A 22,900-nucleotide genomic window follows, 5' to 3' on the forward strand; every position below is an offset into this window, starting at 1 on the left:
TGAACCCAACAAGAGAAGAATGGAATAATGTTTCAAATCAAATTCTTTATTAAATGTTCAGATAAACCAATGGTGGTGAACCTATGGTATGTGTACCAGAGAGGGCAAAGCCGTCATCCCAACAGGGCCATAGCTTCTGTGCGGGGGGGGGGGGGAGGGCTCACATATAAGCAGGAGTGGAGGCGGGGATCTCTCAGAAGTGGAGTGGAGTCTTTGCGCTGAGAGATCCCCGCCTCCACTCCTGCTTGCACACAAGGAGGAGCAGGAGTGGGCAGCTCAGCTGAGGAGCGCCTGGCTGCCTTCAGGTGGTGCAGGGGCTCTCAGATGCAGCTTCCGGGCTGCCTAAACCTTCCCCAACCCCAGTGACTATTCAGCCTGGCTGCCTTCACTGGGTTGCAGGGGATCTGATGCGGAGGTGGGGGCTCCTTTAAACTTCTCCCTTGAGGGGAGTGCAGCCACCCCTCAATGGAAAGTGTGACGGAGCCTGCACCTCCCCAGCTGAGCAGCCCTGATCCAGTTCCTGTTCCCATGCAAGCAGCAATGCTGCCTAGCAGAGTAGCCCGATACCACTACTATTTGGCTGCAAGCAGGAGCAGGCTGGGGTGTGTGTGTGTGGCAGCAACATCCCTTGCCTGCTCACTTGCCGCGCCAGCCCAGCCTTCCCTCACTCAGCGCTGGGGCTGCCAGAGCTGGAGGAGGGGGTGGTTGCTGTTGTAGCTGGAGAGCAGCAGGTGTTGGCTCACTTGCCACCCGGCCTGCCTTCCCTCACTAGGAAAACAGAAGTGTGGCACTCAAAACGGAAGTTATACTCGGAACAGAGCACATTCAGCTTCCGAAGAAAGTTCCCAAACTGGAACACTCTGGTTTGAAGTGTTCAGGTACCAAGTAGTCACTGGTGGAGGAACGGGGGTGCGGAGGGAGCGTACCACCCCCATCACCACTATTCCAGTAGGGTGCCATTACGGCACACACCCCAGACACAAGCTGCACACACACCCTGCATGCCAGGAATCAAGCCCCCACAGGTGGCATGCCACATTCCCAGGACATGCGTCACACACACCCTGGGGGCAGCAGCCATGCCCCCGCCTGCTCTCCACCCCCCAGTAGCGGAGCATGCAGCTTCGCCACTGCAAGTACTTTGAGAACTAAGCTGTTCGAAACCTGAGGTACCACTGTATTTATTTTTCCCAATTTGAACTGTATTCCCCCCCCCCCGTGTTGATTTTCTTGAGTTAAAACATTTTCAAAGGAAAAATAAATAAATCACTGATTTATACCATAAAATGATATATCAATGGAAATATAATTTAATGAAGAATGTAATTCAATAACTTTTATGGATTATTTATTACAACAGCAGTCATAAAGAAGAAATGTGAAACACATGAAAAAAAACGGGATACACAGGTTAAATGGTCATGTTGGCACTTTGCGATAAATAAGTGGGTTTTGTGTTGCAGTTTGGGCACTCGGTCTCTAAAAGGTTCGTCATCACAGAGATAATTGAAAAATATTTATTTAGTTATTTAAAATGTTTACACTTAGCCTTTCATCAAGGTTCAAGGTGGCTTAAGTACAAGTTCTCATCCTATCAGTTGAGTACCCTTGTTACCATAAATCCTTTTGAGCTGTGTATGAAAGTATATCCTCCAACATTTCTCCGATGAAAATAGGGACATCCTATATAATAATAATAATAATAATAATAATAATAATAATAATAATAATAATACTTATAACCTTACCATCTGACGGGGTTGCCCCAGCCACTCTGGGCGACTTCCAGATACATATATAAAAAGCATAATAAAACATTAAACATTTTAAAAAAAATCCTATGCAGGGCTGCCTTCTTCTAAAGGTTGTATAGTTACTTATCTCCTTGGCTTGGGGGTCCTGTAACTCCATACACTCCAACATTTCTCTGATGGAAATAGGGACATCCACCATATCTTCAGATATTTCTCTGATGAGATCAGGGATATCCTAAGGAAAAGTGGGACATTATGGGATCAAATAAGAAACCAGGGCAGCTTCTGTAAACCCAGGACTAGCCCTTGAAAATAGGTACCATTGGAGGGTCTGTGACAGGCTGTTACATTATTGCGAATGGATCAACTCTTTTCATATTTGAACAGGAGGACCTTGATAGAGAAAGGTATCTTCAACTATTCTGTAGCTGTAGTTAATATGTAGTTAAAGAGAATTCTGCCACTTTCTATTGAATGATACCAGCTCATGGAGAGTTGCAGTCTGTTCTAAAAACCCTCAAAATTTGCACGGAATTTATAGGATTCTCTACAAGACGGAAAGTTTTCATGGCTAAACTCAGATATGTGGACTATTGCAATGAGAGGGGTAGGGAGGGAGGGAAAGAATTTCAGACCAATAGGTTTCCAGGCATGAGCTAATATTTACAGCTAATCTGAAAGCTCCCTCTGAAGCTGGGATACACAAGCTGTGAAAAAGGACTGTGTCAGCATGGGGTCATTGTTTCTTCCAGCAAATTACACGGCAGAGTATTATGACAAAATCACAGCTAATGCTCTCTGCTGGCACTGGAGGCTCTGGCAATGAATCAGTGTACTTGGAAGTGAAATACGGTAGGTGAAATTCTGCCTCCAATATTGCAATTGGCTGTAAAGCCTTGCGGAGCTGGCTGTACATCAGTGACACGAAATAGACTGGCAACACAGGGCAGCAGGCAGCGGTATCTTGCTGTGGAAAGCACATTGCCGCTTTTTCTGTATGGGACTGGAGCTCCCTCTTGCTTGGAAAAGCAGCATGCTAAATGAATAAAAGCACATTCAGAGAGGCAGGAAGGAGAAGGGCCCTTGCTCAGTGGTGGAGCTCATGTTCTGCATGTTTGCAGAAGGTCCCAGATTCAACCCCCGACATCTCCGGGCAGAGCTGGGAATTAAGAATCCCTGCTTGAAATCCTGGAGAGCTGTTGCCAGTCAGGGTTGACAACACTCAAACAGATGGACCAATATATAAGGCAGCTTCCTGTGTTCCAGTATGTGGTCTAGAGTGGTGAACTAGGATGAGGGACCTGCAAATTCTAGTCCTCACCCAGCCATGAAGCATCATTGCTTATCCAAAAGGCATCACCAGTCATTCAACAATATTTTTTTTAAAAAAGGATGCTACCCAAAACATGTTTAAAGCATCAAGAAATGTATTCATATGGGTGAGGTACAAATAAATTATTATTATTATTATTATTATTATTATTATTATTATTATTATTATTTAGGACATTTCTATACTACTTAATATATATATATATATATATATATATATATATAAATCTCTAATACAGCAAACTAAAACAGCAACAAATGCTACAAAATACACTAGAAAAGCATTGATACAAACTAATAAGAAACAAATATTGATACAAATTCCTTCTTCCTTGAGCACTTCTCTACTCAATGTCTATGAGCTGGGGCATTGCATTGTGGGTAAATTAAAACAATGGGTATGGAAACTGTGGATGGGAGCCAGCTCCTGTTCAAAAGCTGTACCGCTAACTTCCGAATCTTAAAATGGTTGCTAAGGGGCCTGGCAAAAGGCATGATAAGTTGGCACAGCTTAGTCAAGCCAGCGAGGGGCCCTTCTGAGCTGTTAGAGGACTTGACCAGTGCCCAACCTGGCTGACCACTGATGCCAGGCATCTACTTTTTAGGGGTACATGCCTAAGATATTCTAATTGTACACTTAAAAAATAATGTGATACAGGTGTATTTGACTCCTTCAGAAAACAATAGTGGGTGGACTTCCGGCTGGCGACGCCATAGCGGGTGGTCGGGGCTGCTTCGGCTGCGAGGCGCCCGATCCATCCCGGGGGTTAGGAGCCGCGCTACCGCAGCGCGCGGCTCCGGTTGGGGTGCGGGAAGAGCGTCCCGCACCCTGGGCTCCCCGGCTGTGCCCGCGGAGGCTCCGAACCCTTCCCCTACCCCCCTGTAAAGGGGGAGTGGGGGTGAAGGGACAACGGAGCCGGGCTTACGGGGATATGCCCCAACCGGGATGCAAATGCGGCGGCAAAGCCCGCGGTGAGCGTCCAAGTTCTACCTGTGAAGAATGGAGCTAAAGGAACCCGGTGGTCGTGAGTAAATAATCTTGGCAGAAATCGTGTTTTTGGAACGATCCGGGGGGAAGGAGAAAGGCAGCCTGCCTCCCTCCCTTCGAGCCTAAGAAACTAACCAATTTGAGGGATTGCTGCCACAGAACTGGTTATAAAGTATCTAAAATCGACACATGAGACTGGCAAACTTTTTCCTTGGGAAGCTAACTAGCGGAAAATATCTCTATTTAAAGTTGCGGTGTTTGCGCTCCAGCTTAGGAAAATGGCGACGAACAAAGAGACAGGAGAAGAAATATGATACCCACTTCCTCCTCCTCTGCCAGTATGCTGGGTTTCGTCCTTGAACTGGTATTGAACTCTGGACTAACAGATGAACAAAGGCTCACTGCCTTGAAGGTGGAACTAATTTACAGAAAAGTTAAAGTCTTGTGTGGGGGTCTGAAATGGAACCAACTGCCCACAGAGGAGGCTAACAAAACTTTTGACACTTTGGAAGGAAAGCTTGTCAAAGAGCTGAGAGGATGGATGGAAAGATGGGAAGAAATGAATGAGCTACTTCGGAGAAGAAATTCGCTTGTTGGGGGTGGCAGCCCCAAGGCGATGTCAAGATTTGCTATATCCAGTCCCCGAGGTGTGAGCTCGGGGGCCAGGGACAGAGAATTAAGGTATTTACAAGAAGAGAAGGAATGTTACAAAGAACCGGAGAAGCTGAGAGAGGGAGAGTTGGATACCTCGGAGCTCGTGGCAAGGAGAGTGTTGGACTGTGCCTGGATCTGTGGACGTTGGGAGAGGGAAGTTGCATGGAAGCTCAGTGCTGATGCCATCAGGAGAAGAAGAATGGACAGAGGGGGTGTGGGGTGAAGCACTAAGTAAAATCTAAAGCAATCTGTTATGGTATTTTGAAATCGGAGGGTGAACACTGTCAACAATAGTTTGTTTTATTATTTGTTTGAATATGAAAAGAGATATTTCAAGTTTTTATGTTATTAGCAGCAGTTCAAAGGATAGAAGAGATAGATTTGATGAGGATGATTTGTGAGGATTTATGAGGATGTAGTATAAATGAAGTCATTTTAAGTGGTTTAAGTTTATAGATTAAGATGATTAAGACTAAGATGAAGACTAAGATGAATGTGTTACTTTATATATATAATTAAGTTTAATTTTTTTAAATGAAGAGGTTAAGAAGTAGATTATGGATATAAACTCGAAGGTGAAAAGGCAGGGGAAGTCAACTGTCAAGATTGGAAAAAGGAATTTTTTTTTTTGCAGATGTCCAATTAAGAAGAAAAATCATGGCAATCTTTGTATGTGTAATTGTATTTGTTTTGTTTGTGTATAAATGTAGGTGTGGTTAAGGTTGTATGTTGTTATAAGTAAAAATGTCAATAAATTCTTATAAAAAAAAAAAAGAAAACAATAGTGGGTGGGTGGAGGCAGGGTCATCATAACTGAGAACATCATAACTGGATGATAACATTGTAACTCTCTGTTGAGTGCATGCTGTTTGCCAAACCCATATCTGCTCCTGCATAGAGTGTGAAGTGGCCCAAAGAGGGGCCGTTTCTCCTGAAGCTCAACTGGAAAGGGAACCTATGGAAGCTTGCCTTTCAGAGGACCTCAAAGGTGCATACTATAGATAACTCAGTGAGGTATTGGTTGTTTGTTTTATCTCATGCTAGTCTTTCCAGCGGCTTGGCCCCCATTCCTTACAACTGCACTAACTTCAAACTCGAGAGACTCAACTCTGTGCTTAGGCTGCGGTACTAGCATATGCCACCTGGTTGCATAGCAGCTGTGTTTCCTGAGCCGACCCCTGTCGAATGGACCCTATGAAGCTCTAGTGTCTCAGGCAGTTCTTCTTAATCTGAGCAATTTGGGTTACCAGAAGTTCTAATATCTGTTTCCCCGTTATTTTGGCATTGGGGCAGTTTAGCCCTTACTCCCTTGGATTTTGGTGCTTCCCTCTGGCTCTTCTCATCTTTTATTGCTGCTGTGAGGATTTGTTCTCCTACCCAACTTGGATGGGCATGATTCCTTGATGCCTGACGCATGTAGAGCCCTGATACCCATTGAACAACTATCAGTTCCATTTGATCACTATAGAAGCATTCATAGTGTTTTATATTTAAATAAGACCCAAGCATTATTGGATACTTGGGTGAGCAGATAATGCAGGAAAGAAAACAGACCTATGCTTTTCAAAGTTGTGCAAAAAACGTGTGTGTGTGTGTGTGTGTGTGTGTGTATTCTATGCAGTTATTGTATTGACCCAAATATTGGTCAGCACTGAATAAAGTCCACACTCAGGTTTCATACCAGCTAGTGCCTCCTCCTCCTCCTCCTCCTCCTTCTTTTTGAAGAGGGAATAATATAATCATGGAATTGTAGAGTTGAAAGGGACCCAAAGACCCTTCAGCAATGTAGGAATCACAGCTAGGGAGTGCAGCATATGTTTAGATCAACATGTTATTTAAAGCATAGCATTTTGTCACTCTGGTACACAGTGAGTTGGTCTGTGACCGTAAAATAAATTCATTCATTCACTCTGGTACACATTGATAATATTGCACCCTTCCTCCAAAAGGAGCCCAAAGCTATAGGGTCTTTATCCCATCACAAACATTCCAGGTGAGCCATAGCATTCTACAGCAGCTGCAGCCTCTGAACTGTCTTCAAAGGTAGTACTACTCAGAATGAATTACAGCCAGGTCTTGAAGTTACAAAGGCAGGGATAGTGGTTTTCTTTTTTTCATGTCAACATAAAACAGAAGAGGGAGGCGAAAGCAACCTAATGGATTTGGTGAAGCACCCTGCACCCCAAGCTTCTGCTACTACCCGATGATCCCAATTAAGACATGGGGACAAGGCGAAACATGCTTGGAACAGTGTTGCACATTTCAATAACTGACGAGGCTGGATTCCATATAATAAAACACAGGAGATTTCCTTATACCAGCTCAGGTCATTCATCGAAAGAATTCTTTCCAAGCCTCATGTGAAGATGCCAGGGAATGAAGCTGAGGTCTTTTGCATACAAAACATGTTCTCTGCTTCTGAGCTATGGTCCTTCCTCCAACATTAGGGATAGATAACCTTGTTGCGCCAGAAGTTGTTAAACTCCAAGTCCAATCCATCCCAGGCAGTATGGCCAACGGTGAGGGGGTGATATCAGGGACTGGCTGGACGAGGAAGAGTGGTGGCAGTCAGTAGTCCAGGAGGCACCTGAGGGGGGAAGGGGACTTTGAACCAGGTTCAGACTGGTGGGACAGGGAGGAATTATCAGAGGAGAGTGAGGGTGAAAGTGGAGAAGCTTGAGGTAGCCACAGATGCTGATAGAGAATGAGAAGGGGCTGTGTCTCCCGCTGTGCAATACAGTCCCAATTCAGCTCCTTCAACTCCCTCACTCTCAGCACAGGCAAGAAGGGTCGAGAAAAGGCTAGAACAATTAGGAAAAAGCTGAGTCATGATGAAAAAATGCAAGGAGGGAGGTATAAATGAGGAGGAGAGAGGAGGGTACTTTAGCTTCTGCAATGCTCATGTGATGTGCCGTGTACTGACTCCCTGATTACTGAGCAATCAAGTTGATTGCTGCAAGCACTGTGCCTGGTTCTACTTACAGACGTCATACGGAGGGGCTTTTCTGGCAGCCTGACGGGTGATGGCAGTAGTTATCCAACAGCATCTAGACATTCCCCATTCCTGCCCACTAAATTGATCTTACCTGTAATCAGCAAGTCAAATAAATAAATGAGTCCAAAGCGCCTGTGAACAAACAAGGTGGCATAATAAGCAACTATGTGACCTCTGTGCAGAGTGGTGGGATCTTACAGTACACATGCCAGTGAAGGATCTGCTGGCAGAGGGAAGACCTCACTTCAGAGTGGATGGGGAGAAAGAGGCTTCAGCTTGGATGAATCCCCTGAGCCCAGCTAGGCCTCCAGAGAGTAGCAGTGGCACCCTTTGCCACCAGCAGCCCATATTTGCCCCAAAGGGAGCAACTGGCTTACTCTTGTGTAAGCCTGAGGGGAACCTGGGTACTGCTGCCTTAAGCAGAGATGTACCCAAACATGCCCTCGCCCTGTGGGATCCTGCCTGGGGATGTTCCAAACCAAACCAAGTGAGAGAAGGTAAGGATGATTATTTTATTTCAATTAAAAGTGTGGTCCAGATGTTATTGGCAGTTTGAAAATGCTGCTCTAGTCATTCTGTGTGGTTGGAGATGGATCAAGAACCACCACTACTGGAGCTAAGTTAGACTGAATGAATGGAGCTGGGAAACCAGGGTTCCAATCCAGCCTTAGCCATGAAGTTCACTGGGTGGCCATGAGTAAGTCATTCTCACAGCCTAACTCACCACACAGTGTTGTTGTAAGGATGCAGTGGGGAGAAGAACCATCAACACCACATTGAACTCCTTGGAAGAAAAGTCAGATATAAATGTAAAAAATATATATAATAATAAAAAATTGTACATGACCAGCTTTAATCCATTTGCCACCACCAAGCAAATATAGGCCTCCCGAATGAAGAGGATAGCATCACTAATTCCATTATGTGTGAAATCCTATTCTTGCTAAGTTAGTGAATGGTTAATAATCTCATAAACCCAGTGCATATTTTAATATATACATTATCATCTTTTCTTTTTTTAAGGAAATGCATCCCTCATTAGCACCAGATCACTGAAAGCATGAAAGCAAAATGTTTCTGTGTAAGTTAACAAGATGTTTTATTTGAAGGAATACACAATGTAACCTATTTTTAGAGTATCAAGCTTCTTTTGTTTCCCTGTTTTGCTTCCCCTTCGTTTTAAAAGCCATTAGTGACAAATCTTTAATTGCTTAATAGTCTTTAAAAGTGTATTAGATTGGATTGCTGCAGACGTTCTTGGATTGCTGACATTTGCTTATTGCTTCGGAATGGAAACGAGAGGGGTGGGAGGTTTGACATACAGCCCAGTACAGAAAAGACAATGGCTTCCATTAGCTATATTTATTTCAATTATGGGTAGCGTGGCCAACTTGTTCCCAATGGCCTTGCTCTTTTGCTTATGACAACATCCAGGCATACAAAAAGCATGCCGTCTCTCCTCATCTCAACTCCACAAAAGGAGACATTCCATTTTGAACATTTCCCCATATCATTCTTGTCACGGGCCAGGAGTCAGCATCTCCTGCTGAACAACAGCCTGAAGATTTAGATGGACAAATAGTCTAATTTGCTATAAAGTCACTTCATGCCTTCCAATTTCCAGCTGATTTTTTTTCCTCCAGGGTGTGGTTCCAGATATTCCAGAGAGAAGGAATGAAGAGATCTGGGTAGTATATATGGAGGCGGAGGAGAAGAAAAATTGCACTTGTCTGAATATTAGCATTCTCACAACCCATGCTGAAGGCATAAGTATGGGAGAAAGGAATGTTTCATGCACACAACCTATAAACTGTGTCACAGCCTATGTAGTGGATATTAGTCCTATTCCGGCATTGAGCAAGAACAGACAGGGATGAAATGTTATATCCTGAGTAGGGATATCATAAGACACATTTTTTTTTTTTGTTCTGCCTTGTATTCTCACCCGCAGCACTGTTTCCATTCTGCTGCAGTTCTTCTGCCCAAAACTATGTTACTTGTCTTTCTGTCTACTGTGGATAAATTTGTAAGTTACGTTGTCATTACTTTATGACAACCTATGCATTTCAATGGAAAGGAAACACAGTGCAAATGTGTGGGAGAGGCATAGTCATGTATGCATCTTTGCAGACTTAAAGCAACAACATCGACAGACATCAATTGTACTCACTGAATTGATTTTTGTTATGGATGCAGGACAAATAAGTAAAGACCAACCATTTCTGTTTCTGTTGGAATTTTCTGACCCGAACCTCCCAAAACATGCCATCTACTCCATCCCTGACTTTTGCATGCTTAGTGCAAAGGTCTAAAGGGGGCTCCCGAGCAAGTTATCAAGGTCTCTGGTCATGAGACAGCTTCTAAGCATGTTCAGCCCACCTGAAACCTTCCTATCAATGCACAAAGGATGGGAAACAGAACAGGTTCACCTGGCATTCTTGGATTCGGACAGTGTGCATGTGCCTAACTCTCTACAAACTTTTTTTCATTCTTCACATCTTTGAGCTGAGAAAGGCTGGTCTAGAATTTATTAGGGGGGGGGGGACATAAAAACTCCCAAGTGCTAGAAATTAGATGTATTTATGAGAATGGCTGCAGCAAATGTTCCCCCAAGAAAGACTTGTTTCCAAAATATGCCAGGCCTGGAATAAATCTAATTTCTAGCACTTTGAGCCCCCCCCCCACGGCCCACCAGTAATGTTTTCCCAAGCTTCTGTTGGGTTTTCTATATTTTATTAGGCTAATATTTTCACTCAGTGACAACCGGTGCCCCAGATGTTTATGGCAAGATTACTGCAGGGCCATTGACACAGCTGCCTTCTGATTCTGCCTGTGTGCTGTTTATATGAGATAACATAAAGTGTTCCACCCACTCTGAAGGTGGAGCCAGAGGATTTTATCCTCTTCATTAAGTAGAGCAATTATGTAGACTGCTCCCACCGAGTAACTGAATGTGTCTCAGAGCTATGTGACTCTCAAACACTGAAGCCCAGTTTTTGACCTTGGACTAATCACACTCTCACAGCCCAATTTGCCTCACAGGGATGCAGTGAGGACACCTTTCTTTCAGGAAATGGGCAATTGTCTCACATATCACACTTGGAAGAGGCTATGATCGACATTGCCCAATGGGACACTCAAGCTGAAGAGGAGGGGAAAGATGTGCCTCAAATGAACATTAAGGGTTGTATCCCTAAGGTCTACATAGAGTACATCCACTGAAATTAATGGAGCTAAGTCAGTCAAGTCCATTAATACCATTGTGTCTACTCTGGGTAGAAGGAACATTGGATACAACTCTCAGTTTCTGGGGCCTTCAATTGTAAAGCGGTTCTGGTTGTGAGGATAAAAGTATGTGGGGAGTGAAGAGGGAGAATCATGTATGGTCCTGAACGACATAGTGAAAAGGCAGGATAAAATATTGTCACCTGATCTTCTGTCCTCACAGGGGGGTTGGAATTGTGTTGGAAAATAGAGGCACTCTGGTCAAGAGAAATTAGCTAAATGACTTATAAAGATTGAAGATGGGTGAGAGGGGAGTTGTTAGTGTTGCAGAATAGGATTATAATTACTGAGTGTCAAAATGTAATTTTGAATCTTGAAACCAAATAAAATATTAATATCAAAGAGAGAGGAGAAAGAGAGAAATGAGCTAAAGAGGAAGTAATAGTTAAGCTGGAGATGAATATGCCCCAGGCTAAATCTAGGGCCTGTTTCTGAGAAATGCAACATCTGCTTGTAAGCAGCTAACAGTTGCTTCTCTGAACACCTTGTTCCGGGCAACAACATGAAACTCTCTTAAACGGAAGGTAATGAATGGATAAAGCTTGTGACTGAGCTATGTGTTAAAAGTAGATTGTGCTAAGTGACAGAAGAACAAAGGAAGTTAGGGAGGACTTAGTGGGTGACAGGGAGATATAGTTCCCAAAATGCATAGTTAAGGTTGGGTATAACATTGCATAAAAGTGGGGCAAGCTGGATTGGAGACACTTTTGATTGGGTGGCACACAGGGGCATGTTGGAATGAAAGATGTGTGTATCACATTGTGGGAAAACCAGTGCTTTTCTTCTAGGGGGGGGGAGTGCCAGTAATGAGTCCCCCTGGAAAAACAACACTGGGGGGACGACTATTTTTTTTTTTTTTAAAAAATGTAACCTGCAGACAGCCTCAATTGTCTGCACAGCCAGGTAGATGGGACACCATTCTTGTACAATAATAAATCCTTTCTGCTTTGCTACCTGCTATTGGCCTCTGCTAGACAACAAACCTCAAAGTGGAGAGTTCCACAACACAGTCCAATCATTCTTGGGGTGTCCTGAGCACAAGAACTATTTACATCTAATTCATACATCTGAAAAGAAAAGCAACTTGCCCCCCATAAATGGTTACAATACACTGGCCTAGTATGGTGCCCTTTGGATATTTTGGAGTTGGTTGATTAACTCCCAACATCCCTGACCATTTGTCATGCTGGCCAGGGCTGTGGGAGTCATAGTCCAATACGCGTGAAGAGCACCAGGTTGGGTTGGGAAAGGCTATAATATGCATTTCCTATCATTGACTCAAGCGTCCCACATGCTGAGCAAATGAAACCAGCCATCTATTTATCAATACTAATTTATTTAATAAAAATACAAAAATATAAATATACATATATAAAAATATCATGAATTGACACACAGACATTCTTTTACTCAATAAATATGGCAGTAATATTCATTCTTATTTTTAAGGTGTAATCAGATTATAAGATGGGTACATATTGTCCCAGACAGCCGTAGGAAAAGTGAAGCAAAGTGTTCCTTTAGAAAAAAAAAAAAGTTATACTTTCCAACTTGTTTATTAAAGGCACAAAAAGCCTTTTTTAGGTATCTTTTCATAAGTGCTGAGTATCTTCTTTCCAACATCTTAGGCAGAGAGGGTGAAATATAGTTTTGTCTTAAAATAGCAATTATAAAATCTAACCAGTTTCATTCACGTAGACTTGTTAAGCAAACCCTTACTAAGACAAACACCTATTTTTTTGTATTTTTCCAAGTAAGAGAATGTAGGCCACTTTTATCTAGATACAGAGGCATTAATCCCATCAACACTTACCAAGTCACAAAATGCTATTATTAGGCCATGATCCAAGGCTGCCCGGTCTCCAGTGTAAGCACACAAGCCCCTTCCTTCTATGTAGGACTGCTCCCATTCTCTACAAGCTTGAGAAGTGCTCTGCAGATATTTACCGGGGCTGTATGCACAGAGACATTGTCATTGAGAAGGATGGGGGCAGATCTGGCTCGTCACATGGAACCTTTCATCTGCGCTTGGAATCCCTGGATCGGGATGTCAGTCTTGGTCACTCTCATCTCCGCCGTACATATCTGCCAACTTTTTAAACCGAGGTCCCCAGTCACTGAGATAATCGTAATCTTGGTTGCCACCATCTGTAGTGAGTGATTCCAAAGAGCTAAGAGAATTTGCTATAGAATCGTTCCCTTCATACGCATATGTTGCTAAAGAATCATAAGGAGGAGCCGTTGGATCCAAATCATTTTCCTTTAGCCTTCGATGGATAAAATCTTGGACATCAATGTTCTCCCACAGTGGCACAGTTCTCCTTATCTGGAAGATAGTTTCTGGCATCACATCTCTCCTCATTTTGCTTTCTTCTCTGGCTTCGGGATTTCTTAGCGTGCCAATGTCAAAGGCTTGAGTATCTTCTTCGCCACCTCCTTCATCATTATAGGTCACAATATTGTCTCGGACATCATCCTTGGAAATGATCAAGGGCTCTTTCTTCCTCTGCCGCTTCATTGCGGCAAACAGCACGACTAAAACTAGGAGCAAACAAAGACAAGTAAGGAACAGACAAACCGCTTTGGGATATTTATTAAAAATAAAAAGCGGTATAGAAATTTAAATAAATAAACAACAGGCTAAATAAGCAGGTGGATACTGAAAAGCAAATTGAAAGGGCATCACCGAGACAAAGCAGTTCAAAAGCCTCACTGATCACAATAGGTGTGTGTTTGAGTCTCCCATTAAAATTAATGGGACCTAGGACGTCAATCATATACAGTCGTACCTCGGCTCCTGAATAACTTGGGAGTCGAACGTTCCAGCTCCCGAACGATCAAAAACCGGAAGTGAGTGTTTTGGTTTTCGAACATTTTCTTTGGAAGCCAAACATCTGGTATGGCTTCCACTATTGTTTCTGGCGCATCTGCGCAATCGGAAACAAATCGGAAGCCGTGCCTTGGTTTCCTAACGTTTCAGAAGTTGAACGGACTTCCGGAATGGATTCTGTTCGACTTCCGAGGTATGACTGTACATGCTTATTTAGAGTAAAGCTCACTGAATTCAATCAGACTTATGAGTATGCAACCACAGGATTTATCTGTTGAAATCCTGAAGTGAGTCCTGACAGTCTCACTAGATATTGATGTGCAATCAGTGTCAATTTGTGTGCACAGACTCCCTCCATGGGACAATAACACTGAAAATGCTCTCGCCTCCCCCCTGAAGGAGCCATATAGGTGCACATCTACATATGCACAGTGCCCTCTTCAGGCTAATATTGTTTGTGCTGCAGCTTAGTTTCAGAGCTTTTCATGCAGAAGATTCCAGCTTGAATCCCCAATGGGGCTGGGAGGGCTGGGGGAGACCTTTGTCTGAAATCCTGGAGAGCCATTGCCCATCAGTATAGAGTGGGGTGGAGAAATGTGTTAGTCTGAGCTAAGTTTGAGAGGTGGGAGGAGACAGTTGACCCTTTTGCCTTCTATAGAATCCCCCTTCAAAGAGCCATCTTGCACAGTGCTTTGAAAGGGACTTATGATGATCTGACAATCAGCAGATTGTAGGTCTTTGGAAAATTCAAATTGAAATTTGCACTGAACCAGTTTTTTGTTTTTGTTTGCTTTTTTACATCCTATATTTCCCTCTATACATAAAAATGTAAGGCTGTCGTCATGCTGCAGTTTGCCAGTTGGTGGCCACACCAACTCTAGCATGTTAGAACTGATTAATGGAGGAGGGTTGGCTGCACATGTGTGCAGTGATGTTTCATGAAAGCAGAGCACACTTTGGCAAACTGCTCTGTGAAGCTCCTCCCACCCTTTGTTAAATGCAGCTGCATCAAGGTTCAATGGAGGGGGAAGGCATGTCACAGAATGGTTTGGCAGAGTGCTCTGTGAGGTGCTTCTCTCCCTCTATTAAACATTGATACGGCAAGGTTTAATGGAGAAGGGAGATGATTCAGAAAACCATTTTCCAGAGTGCCTGCCCCTCCTTTAAAAGGGTTTGTGACAAGCTGTGCGGGGATAGGTGAGGGGGAGGGTAATATGTAAAGGGTTTGGTCAGGTGTAAATGGAAGAGGGTATGGGGGAAGTGGGGCTGGTGAGTACTGTCAGTTTGCATTTCTTGGTACAGAAAGTATTGGTCTGATGTGTCTTTCCTATTCTACTTAGTTCAAGAGTGTTCTGGAAGGTTTCTTTCAATGTGAAAGAAGCAGGCAGAAGGTTTCTGATGTTTGGGTTATTCCTTCTGGGAAGCTGAGTACAGCTGGTTTAAGACTGGTTCTGTTATCGTAATAGTCAGGTCAGGAGGAGCCTGGGTTTCACACTTTCTCTTTCTATCTCTTTGTCCTGGTGCAGTGTTCTGTTCTGTTCTGTATGCTATAGTGTTAAGGTTTAGTCTTATTATAAGTTATTGCCAAGTTTAAGATAAGTCTGTTGCAACTGGATTTCTTATGGACTGTGCCAATCCTGGATTCGTGACCATTATGCTCATTTGCCTTCAGTGCATAGCTGTCAATTTTTCCCTTTTTTAAAAGAGAAATTCCCTTATTCCAAATAGGATTCCTCGCAAGAAAAGGGAAAAGTTGACAGCTATGCTTCAGTGGCAAGTGGAATGAGCAGGCAGAGCAGACCCATTGTAGGTCAGGTAGGCATGGCTTGGTCAAAATGGCCTTGTGGGCCAAGTGGGGAGGCCTCAAGGGGCTAATTAGCCTCATGAACGAGAAATTTCTGGTCCTCGTTGTAGACAGTACTAAACTAGATGGACCAATGGTCTGACTCAATATAAGGCAGCTTCCTATGCACCTATGAGCATCGTCAGGTGGGGTGGGATGGCACCTGTGCTGGCTGTTAGGAGGGAAAGCTAGCTGGCCTGCTCTCAGAACCATCTGCATGCATTTGGTGCCCATGGGCGCCAAATGACTGAACCGAGCTTATATTGTAGTGAGGATGTTGCTGAACCAAGTCAACTAATAAATGTGCATGGTCTATTCTACTCATGTTGTTTTCACAAACAAGTTTTAGAGAATCCACTTCTCACCTTGGCACTTCCTTTTTGCCTTCACAACAAAGAATACTCTCGGTGGCTTTTCAGTCTATTCAGTTATCCCCCTTTAGCACTCTTCTTCATTGTTGTTATGGGCGACGCATTAAGTTTCATACTTCTACAGTTAAAAGCATGATCCTTAGAGGAGGTGCCCTCTTATTAGAGAAGTGGCTTCTTCTGCATTTGTATTTGGGACTTTTATGAACTTGTAAAAGCTCATCATAAATTTAATTGCTGCATTAAACAGCAGGAAACAACGCAACATGCCAGAGTGCTTTTAGTTCATCTTCAGCTACGCTTACATTCCTTTGGTGGTGGTTTGCTTTCTGACCGTCAAAACAAACTATAATGTTATAATTATTGGGTGGTATTTGGTGAACTTTTACTCAAGGGTAGATCCATTGAAACTGATGAATATGACTAAGTTAGTGCCACCGTTGTGCTAGTGCCAAGTCCCACTAACACAACATGGCTTTCCTTCCTCTCCTTTCCCACCATGCCTGCCCTTAAATTGGTTCTGGGAAGTTGGGAAAAGCCACAGAACAGTGCAGAGGGCTGCAGAGGAGAAGCATGGGCAAGCAAGGGTTTCTTGGTGTCTGAAAGTTGTGGTGGCACCAGACATGCTTCCCTGATGAGATCATTCCTGGATCTTCTGAAGCAGAAAAGGTAATGACTATTAGGTCAAGTCGCGGATGACTCTGGGGTTGCGGCGTTCATCTCGTTTACTGGCCGAGGGAGCTGGTGTACAGCTTCCGGGTCATGTGGCCAGCATGACTAAGCCACTTCTGGCAAACCAGAGCAGCACACGTAAACACCATTTACTTTCCCGCCGGAGTGGTACCTATTTATCTACTTGCACTTTGATGTGCTTTCAAACTGCTAGGTTGGCAGGAGCAGGGACCGAACAATGGGAGCTCACCCTATCGCAGGGATTCAAACCGCCAACCTTCTGATCAGCAAGCCCTAGGCTCTGTGGTTCAGACCACAGTGCCACCCACGTCCCTGAGAGCAGTACTCACCCCCAAATAAATACAATGTATGTTTAAAAATGCATATTTTGAAAGAAAATATATTTAGAAAACGGCTCCCTTTTGGGGGGGTGCTGCGTTGCGGGCGGCAACCCAAGACCTCCCAGTGACCCGGCTGTGGGCAGAGGGATGCTGCCCAAATCATTAGAACTCCCAGCTTCCGCGTCACGCCCCCAAATATGTATTTATATATGTATTATATATGTATTATATATTATATATGGAAATATGTATTTATATATGTATTATATGCACATTTTATTACGGTTTTTCTTTTGAATTCTGCATGTAATCGGAAACCAGATGAAGTAGACTTATGGGTGAAGACACGAGAAAGTGATGTGGACCAGAAATAGAATGATGTGTCAATTCCTAATTTGATACTACAGATCTTAGACACGGCAAGGATCTTCATTTTTCTAGCTTTGTTAATTAACCACTAATTGGGAGAAGGCCACCTGAATTGGACCTTGTATTAATTTGTATGCTGCACAGAACTGGATCAAACTAAGATGCCTCTCTTTTTTTTTCAACTTTTGACCCCACAAGGTCAAAAGTTTCTTCCTTTTGATCTAAGTGCTGATAAGTTACACATAAGCAAATATTTGTGGTCTATCTTTGTGACATCACAATGGATGATAGGAGGCAGATCTTCAGGCTGACACATAGCCAAGGCGCAATATTGTCCACAGTCACTGCAAGCAAAGCAGAGACATGGCCGTTCCTCAGAAAGTAAAGATCATTCCTGAATCCTGACACAGGCCATTCCCACTTCATTGGTATGTCAATGTCAGCAGAGATGCTCATACATCATGACTTTCACCCCCTCAGCATGTTAGATAGCATGCAATATTATTAAATATAACTATATCCTTATATCTCAGTTGATATTTGAACTATGGGAATCTGGCAGAATTCCCCTGACCTCTTTTCAGTGAGCTTTGGGGCTGTTGATCAGAGACATAGGATGGCACACAACCCACCTGGTGGGTTATACAGAGGTACTGTTGAACCCACGTATGAACTATTTTCATTTTTCCAAAAATGCCAGTTTAAAGAATGAGCATGTGCAATATATGTTTCGGATGTGTAAACTATGTTGCTTTTCCACAACAGCAATTTCGAGTCTCAGCAAGTACAACATGTTGTTTTGCATGTTCCCTCACTAGTATCAAAACATCTCTAAGCTATCAGCTGGTTACAGCTGACCTACACAACTGAGCATTGAGATGCAGCTGGTGCTGTGGTCTAAACCACCGAGCCTCTTGGGCTTGCTGATTGTAAGGTGAGCAGTTTGAATCGGTGCAAAGGGTTGAGCTTCCATTTCTCTGTCCCAGTTCCTGTCAACCTAGCAGTTGAAAAGCATGACAGCGTGAGTAAATAGATAGGTACCGCTGCATCAGGAAGGTAAACAGCATTTCCATGTGCTCTGGCTTTCATCACGGTGTACTGTTACACCAGAAGCAGTTTAGTCCTGCTGGCTACATGACCCACAAAAGCTGTCTGCAGACAAACGCTAGCTCCCTTGGCCTGAAAGCATAAATGAGTTCCTCACCCCATAGTCAAATTCGACTGGACTTCACTGTCCAGGGGTGCTTTACCCATAGCTGTCAACTTTTCCCTTTTCTTGCGAGGAATCCTATTCAGGATAAGGGAATTTCCCTTAAAAAAAGGGGGAAAGTTGACAGCTATGGCTTTACCTTTACCTTACAGAACTGAGCCACCCTATCCCCATATTAAATCACCTCTTAACTTGATGGGTTACAATTTGTGCAGGTCTGGAAAAAGGAATGACGAGAAGTTGGCCCCTAGGGCAAATATCCTCTTCCCCTTGCTAGGGCATTTTAATCGTTTTTCAGATGTAAAGCAAGAGAAGGGGACTGAATCACCTACCCAGGAGAATCACGATGCAGAGCAGAATGGCAATGAGCGCTCCTGTGCTAAGACCCGCTGGAAGCAGCAAAGCTTCAGCATTGCAAGACTGCATGTTCCCTCGGCTGTCACAGGCGCACACCCGGATGGTCAGTGTACCGGTGCTGCTTTGGATGGGGTAGTCATTGTCAAATATTACCACTGGCAGGACATATGTGCTCATTTTATTCCGGCTGTATCCATTCCTTCTTGTTATAACGCCTGCTGTGTTATCTGAACCAGAAGACCAAGAGAAATGGAAACTCACATTAGGAATCTTTACATGCAGGGATGAAAACAGGGCACCTAGAGCTGATAATTAGAGCCTACCTTTGTTGTCCACGATAGAGAAGTTCGGATGGACTGTGTATTCTGGCACCAGCTCAAAAAAAAATTTGTGTCCACGCGGTGGCTCATCCTTGTCCACAGCACTAATGGTTTGTATGAGCTGCCAGGAGACATTGGAACATGTTGTGAGAAAATTAAAAACCACCTTTTCGCTCTCTAATTCTGAAATACCTGAAATGACTTCAGAAGAACCAGATCAATGACATTTTACTACTGTTGTGTGGAGTTCATACTAGAGATTGGTTTACGGAAAAGGCACAACTCACAACACCTGTGAGGGAATGTTTCTCACTGCCTGCCATCTATTGCCCTGGCACAGTTCTTTTCAAACTGTATTGCAGAAAACCATGGGGTTTGTTGGAAATTTATAAGGAGTTACTCAATAAGAGGACCAGTAAATTCCTCCCTGTGTCAAAATGGCATTCCTGATGCTTCAGATCTCTGTCTCTGCACACTTGGAAATCCCTGCCTTCCACTTTCCACTGCAGTGGGTGCATAACCACCCCCACCCATGCATTTATTTGTGGCACCCATATGTCAACTCAGGTTGTTTGACTTTGCATCCTCCTCAGAGCACACAAACAATGGCTTGCTCTTAGCTTCAGCAGGCAGCCCCTGGCGCTCTGAATAATTCTCAAAGCCCTGATTGGCAGGCTCAACAGTGACCTTCTGGAATCTCCAGCCACTTCTAATGCCTCACATTACAATTACAGCCACTCCACGTGCACTACCCACTGTCAAGTAGATTTCAAGTCCCTGTTCAAGTCACAGGGATGAAGCAGAATGCTCAGCTGGAGCTGTGAGGGGACGGAAAGAGGGGGAGAAGTAAGCCCTATGCAATGCTAGCTGAGGGGAGATACTGGCAGACTCAAAAAGACAAGCTAGTCCACTTCATATTTATCTGAAAAGACAAAAGAGCTGACATGAAATGCTGAGAGCGAGCATGGGGAAGTAGCAGGGGAAATCCTACAAGCCAAACATGTACTGAAATGTCTTGGTGTCTGTATGTCTATGCATACATACGTACACTAGTTCCCAATATTCTGCCATGCTTTAGAGCAGAGGTTCCCAAACTTATTTGGCCTGCTGCCCCCTTTCCAAAACAACAACACCAACAACTCAGTGCCCCTGGAAATCCAACTTCTCTAACCTAACAAACAGAAAGATGCAGTTAGAAATTTGTGTTTTTTTATGTTTCTATATTTTGACCTATGTCCTAGGATGCGGGTGGTGCTGTGGTCTAAACCACAGAGCCTAGGGTTTGCCAATCAGAAGGTCGGTGGTTCGAATCCCCATGACGGGGTGAGCTCCCATTGCTTGGTCCCTGCTCCTGCCAACCTAGCAGTTCGAAAGCACATCAAGTGCAAGAAGATAAATAGGTACCGCTCTGGCGGGAAGGTAAACGGCATTTCCATGTGCTGCTCTGGTTCGCCAGAAGTGGCTTAGTCATGCTGGCCATGTGGCCTGGAAGCTGTCTGCGGAGAAACACCGGCTCCTCGGCCTGTGGAGCGAGATTAGCGCCACAACCCCAGAGTCGGACACGACTGGACCTAATGGTCAGGGGTACCTTTACCTTTACCTTACCTACGTCCTACAACATAGTGAAGTTGCTATCCACTTCTTGGGCCTGGCTGAACCCAAAAATGGTTCACCCCAGCACAGTAAAACTCCTTGACTCTAGCACAACTGCTGAATCCAGGGGAGGTGTTGTTGCCATCCCGCAATGGTGCCTGACCTGGCAGTAAGCATCAGTACACAGCATACAACTGTACAAATGGTTGTTCAAAATTCTCTTCTCTTCTCTTCTTTCTTTATACTTCCTCTGCCCGCTTATTTTTATTCAAAGTCCCCCAATTGCACCCGAGGCTACTACCGTCCCCTGGACCGTTCCAGCACACACACACACCCCAGGATGTGGTATCGCCCACTTTGGGAAACACTGCTTTAGAGTGAATAAATGAGAAAACCAGCGAGCGGCTCAGCTTTGGATCAGGAGCATGTTCCAGATTGGAACCCCACAGCTGCTTCTCCCAAATAAAAGTAGTGTGGTTAAGAACGTTGCGTATTCATTGCCTCCAAGATGGGATCAGATTTGATTCTTAATAGCTAGAGTCTACATCCACCACATTACAAGAACCCCTTTAGCAAGCATTCACCCCCATAAATAAATAAACAGTCCTCCTTTCATGCTCCTGCCTATGAAATTGGTCCTTTCAGTGGTGGCTGGTGCCCATCAAGTCTAGTGGGATGCAATGCAGGTAGCCCAAACAGTTGGGGGAGACTGAGACGATGACAGTTGGAGCCAAGTGATTCTAGTTTTGCCCCCACCTTCCTCCCTGCTGTTCTACAGAGGCAATACTGAGACGAAGGAGGAGGAAGCAGCTGACAGGCATTAGGGAGGATGGGGCATAAATGCTTACAATAACAATGATCCTACAAGCATAAGAACCATTATCTGTGTGTAGGGGCCCTTGCAGTCTTTAAGTCTTCATTCAACACATAGATACTCATGCACTAAATTATGTTCAAAAGACTGGTGGAGGACCAACAAAGGATGAAAATAAGAGTCTCTTTAGTATTGGGTGCATGCTGAAATTCAGGGAAGGAAACCTGAAGAAAGTTTATTGGGTCTAGAATTTAGTTTGCTGAGCATCAGGTTCCATTTAAAAATACAGGAGCAAGTTTCCAGTCTTCATGGCTGTGAGATCCAGCGCCGAGGGCCTTCTGTCAGTTCCCTCACTGTGAGAAGCAAAGCTACAGGGAACCAGGCAGAGGGCCTCCTCAGTAGTGGCGCCCGCCCTGTGGAACGCCCTCCCATCAGAGGTCAAGGAGATAAACAACTACCTGACATTCAGAAAATACCTGAAGGCACCCCTGTTTAGGGAAGCTTTTAATCTGTGATATTTTAAATGTATTTTAATATTTGATGGAAGCCGCCCAGAGTGGCTGGGGAGACACAGCCAGATGGGCGGGGTACAAATAAATTATTATTATTATTATTATTATTATTATTATTATCTATGTGGAAATGTGCAGGGAAGTAGTTGATGGCTTGATGGGGCTGAACTGCTCACCTGAACTCCTTCTGTTTCTATCAATGTTGCATACGCCGATGGAGAAGAATGCCAATCCAGCATACCTGCCAGTGTGTTTTCACTGTACCAAGCTTTCTGTTCCCAGCATACAGCATTGATGCAAACAGAGGAAGGCCAGATGAGTGGCACAGACCTACCATGCTGTCTGCTGTTCATGGAAGGCAAGGCTTGCTAAAATCTTGGCAATCAGAGGGTTTGCATATTCAGAAAGTTTTCTAGGGGAAGGAGGGGGTGCTTCTGTCTCCTGCATAGCTCCTTGTCACTTCCTCTGCATGACTAGCAAACCCACAGCCAATTATGCAAGACAGTAAAATAAAACAAAAAAAGCAGAAGCAATTGTGTAGAATAAAAGATGCAAATTCATTTGATGTGGAAATTGAAGAATTGAGCTTTCCTTGGTGCTGAATTAGGATTACTTTACACATCATTTCACTTAAAAAAAAAACAACAGTAACAACAGCATGGA

General features: G+C 44.0%; 1 protein-coding gene across 1 annotated transcript in view; it reads right to left on the reverse strand.

Annotated features, from left to right (window-relative positions):
• Positions 1 to 12,380: 12,380 nt before the first annotated feature.
• CDH9 (cadherin 9) overlaps positions 12,381 to 22,900 on the reverse strand; it is an 83,324-nt gene continuing 72,804 nt past the window's right edge. Inside the window, exons 9-11 of the mRNA XM_033154403.1 lie at positions 19,322 to 19,439; positions 18,974 to 19,225; positions 12,381 to 13,549 (exon numbers count right to left, since the gene is read on the reverse strand). Coding sequence (XP_033010294.1) covers positions 13,059 to 13,549; positions 18,974 to 19,225; positions 19,322 to 19,439 — 861 coding nt within the window. The 3' untranslated portion in view covers positions 12,381 to 13,058. The remainder of the gene's footprint in view (positions 13,550 to 18,973; positions 19,226 to 19,321; positions 19,440 to 22,900) is intronic.

Source organism: Lacerta agilis, chromosome 7 (assembly GCF_009819535.1).
Source record: "Lacerta agilis isolate rLacAgi1 chromosome 7, rLacAgi1.pri, whole genome shotgun sequence".
Taxonomy (NCBI): Eukaryota; Metazoa; Chordata; class Lepidosauria; order Squamata; family Lacertidae; genus Lacerta; species Lacerta agilis.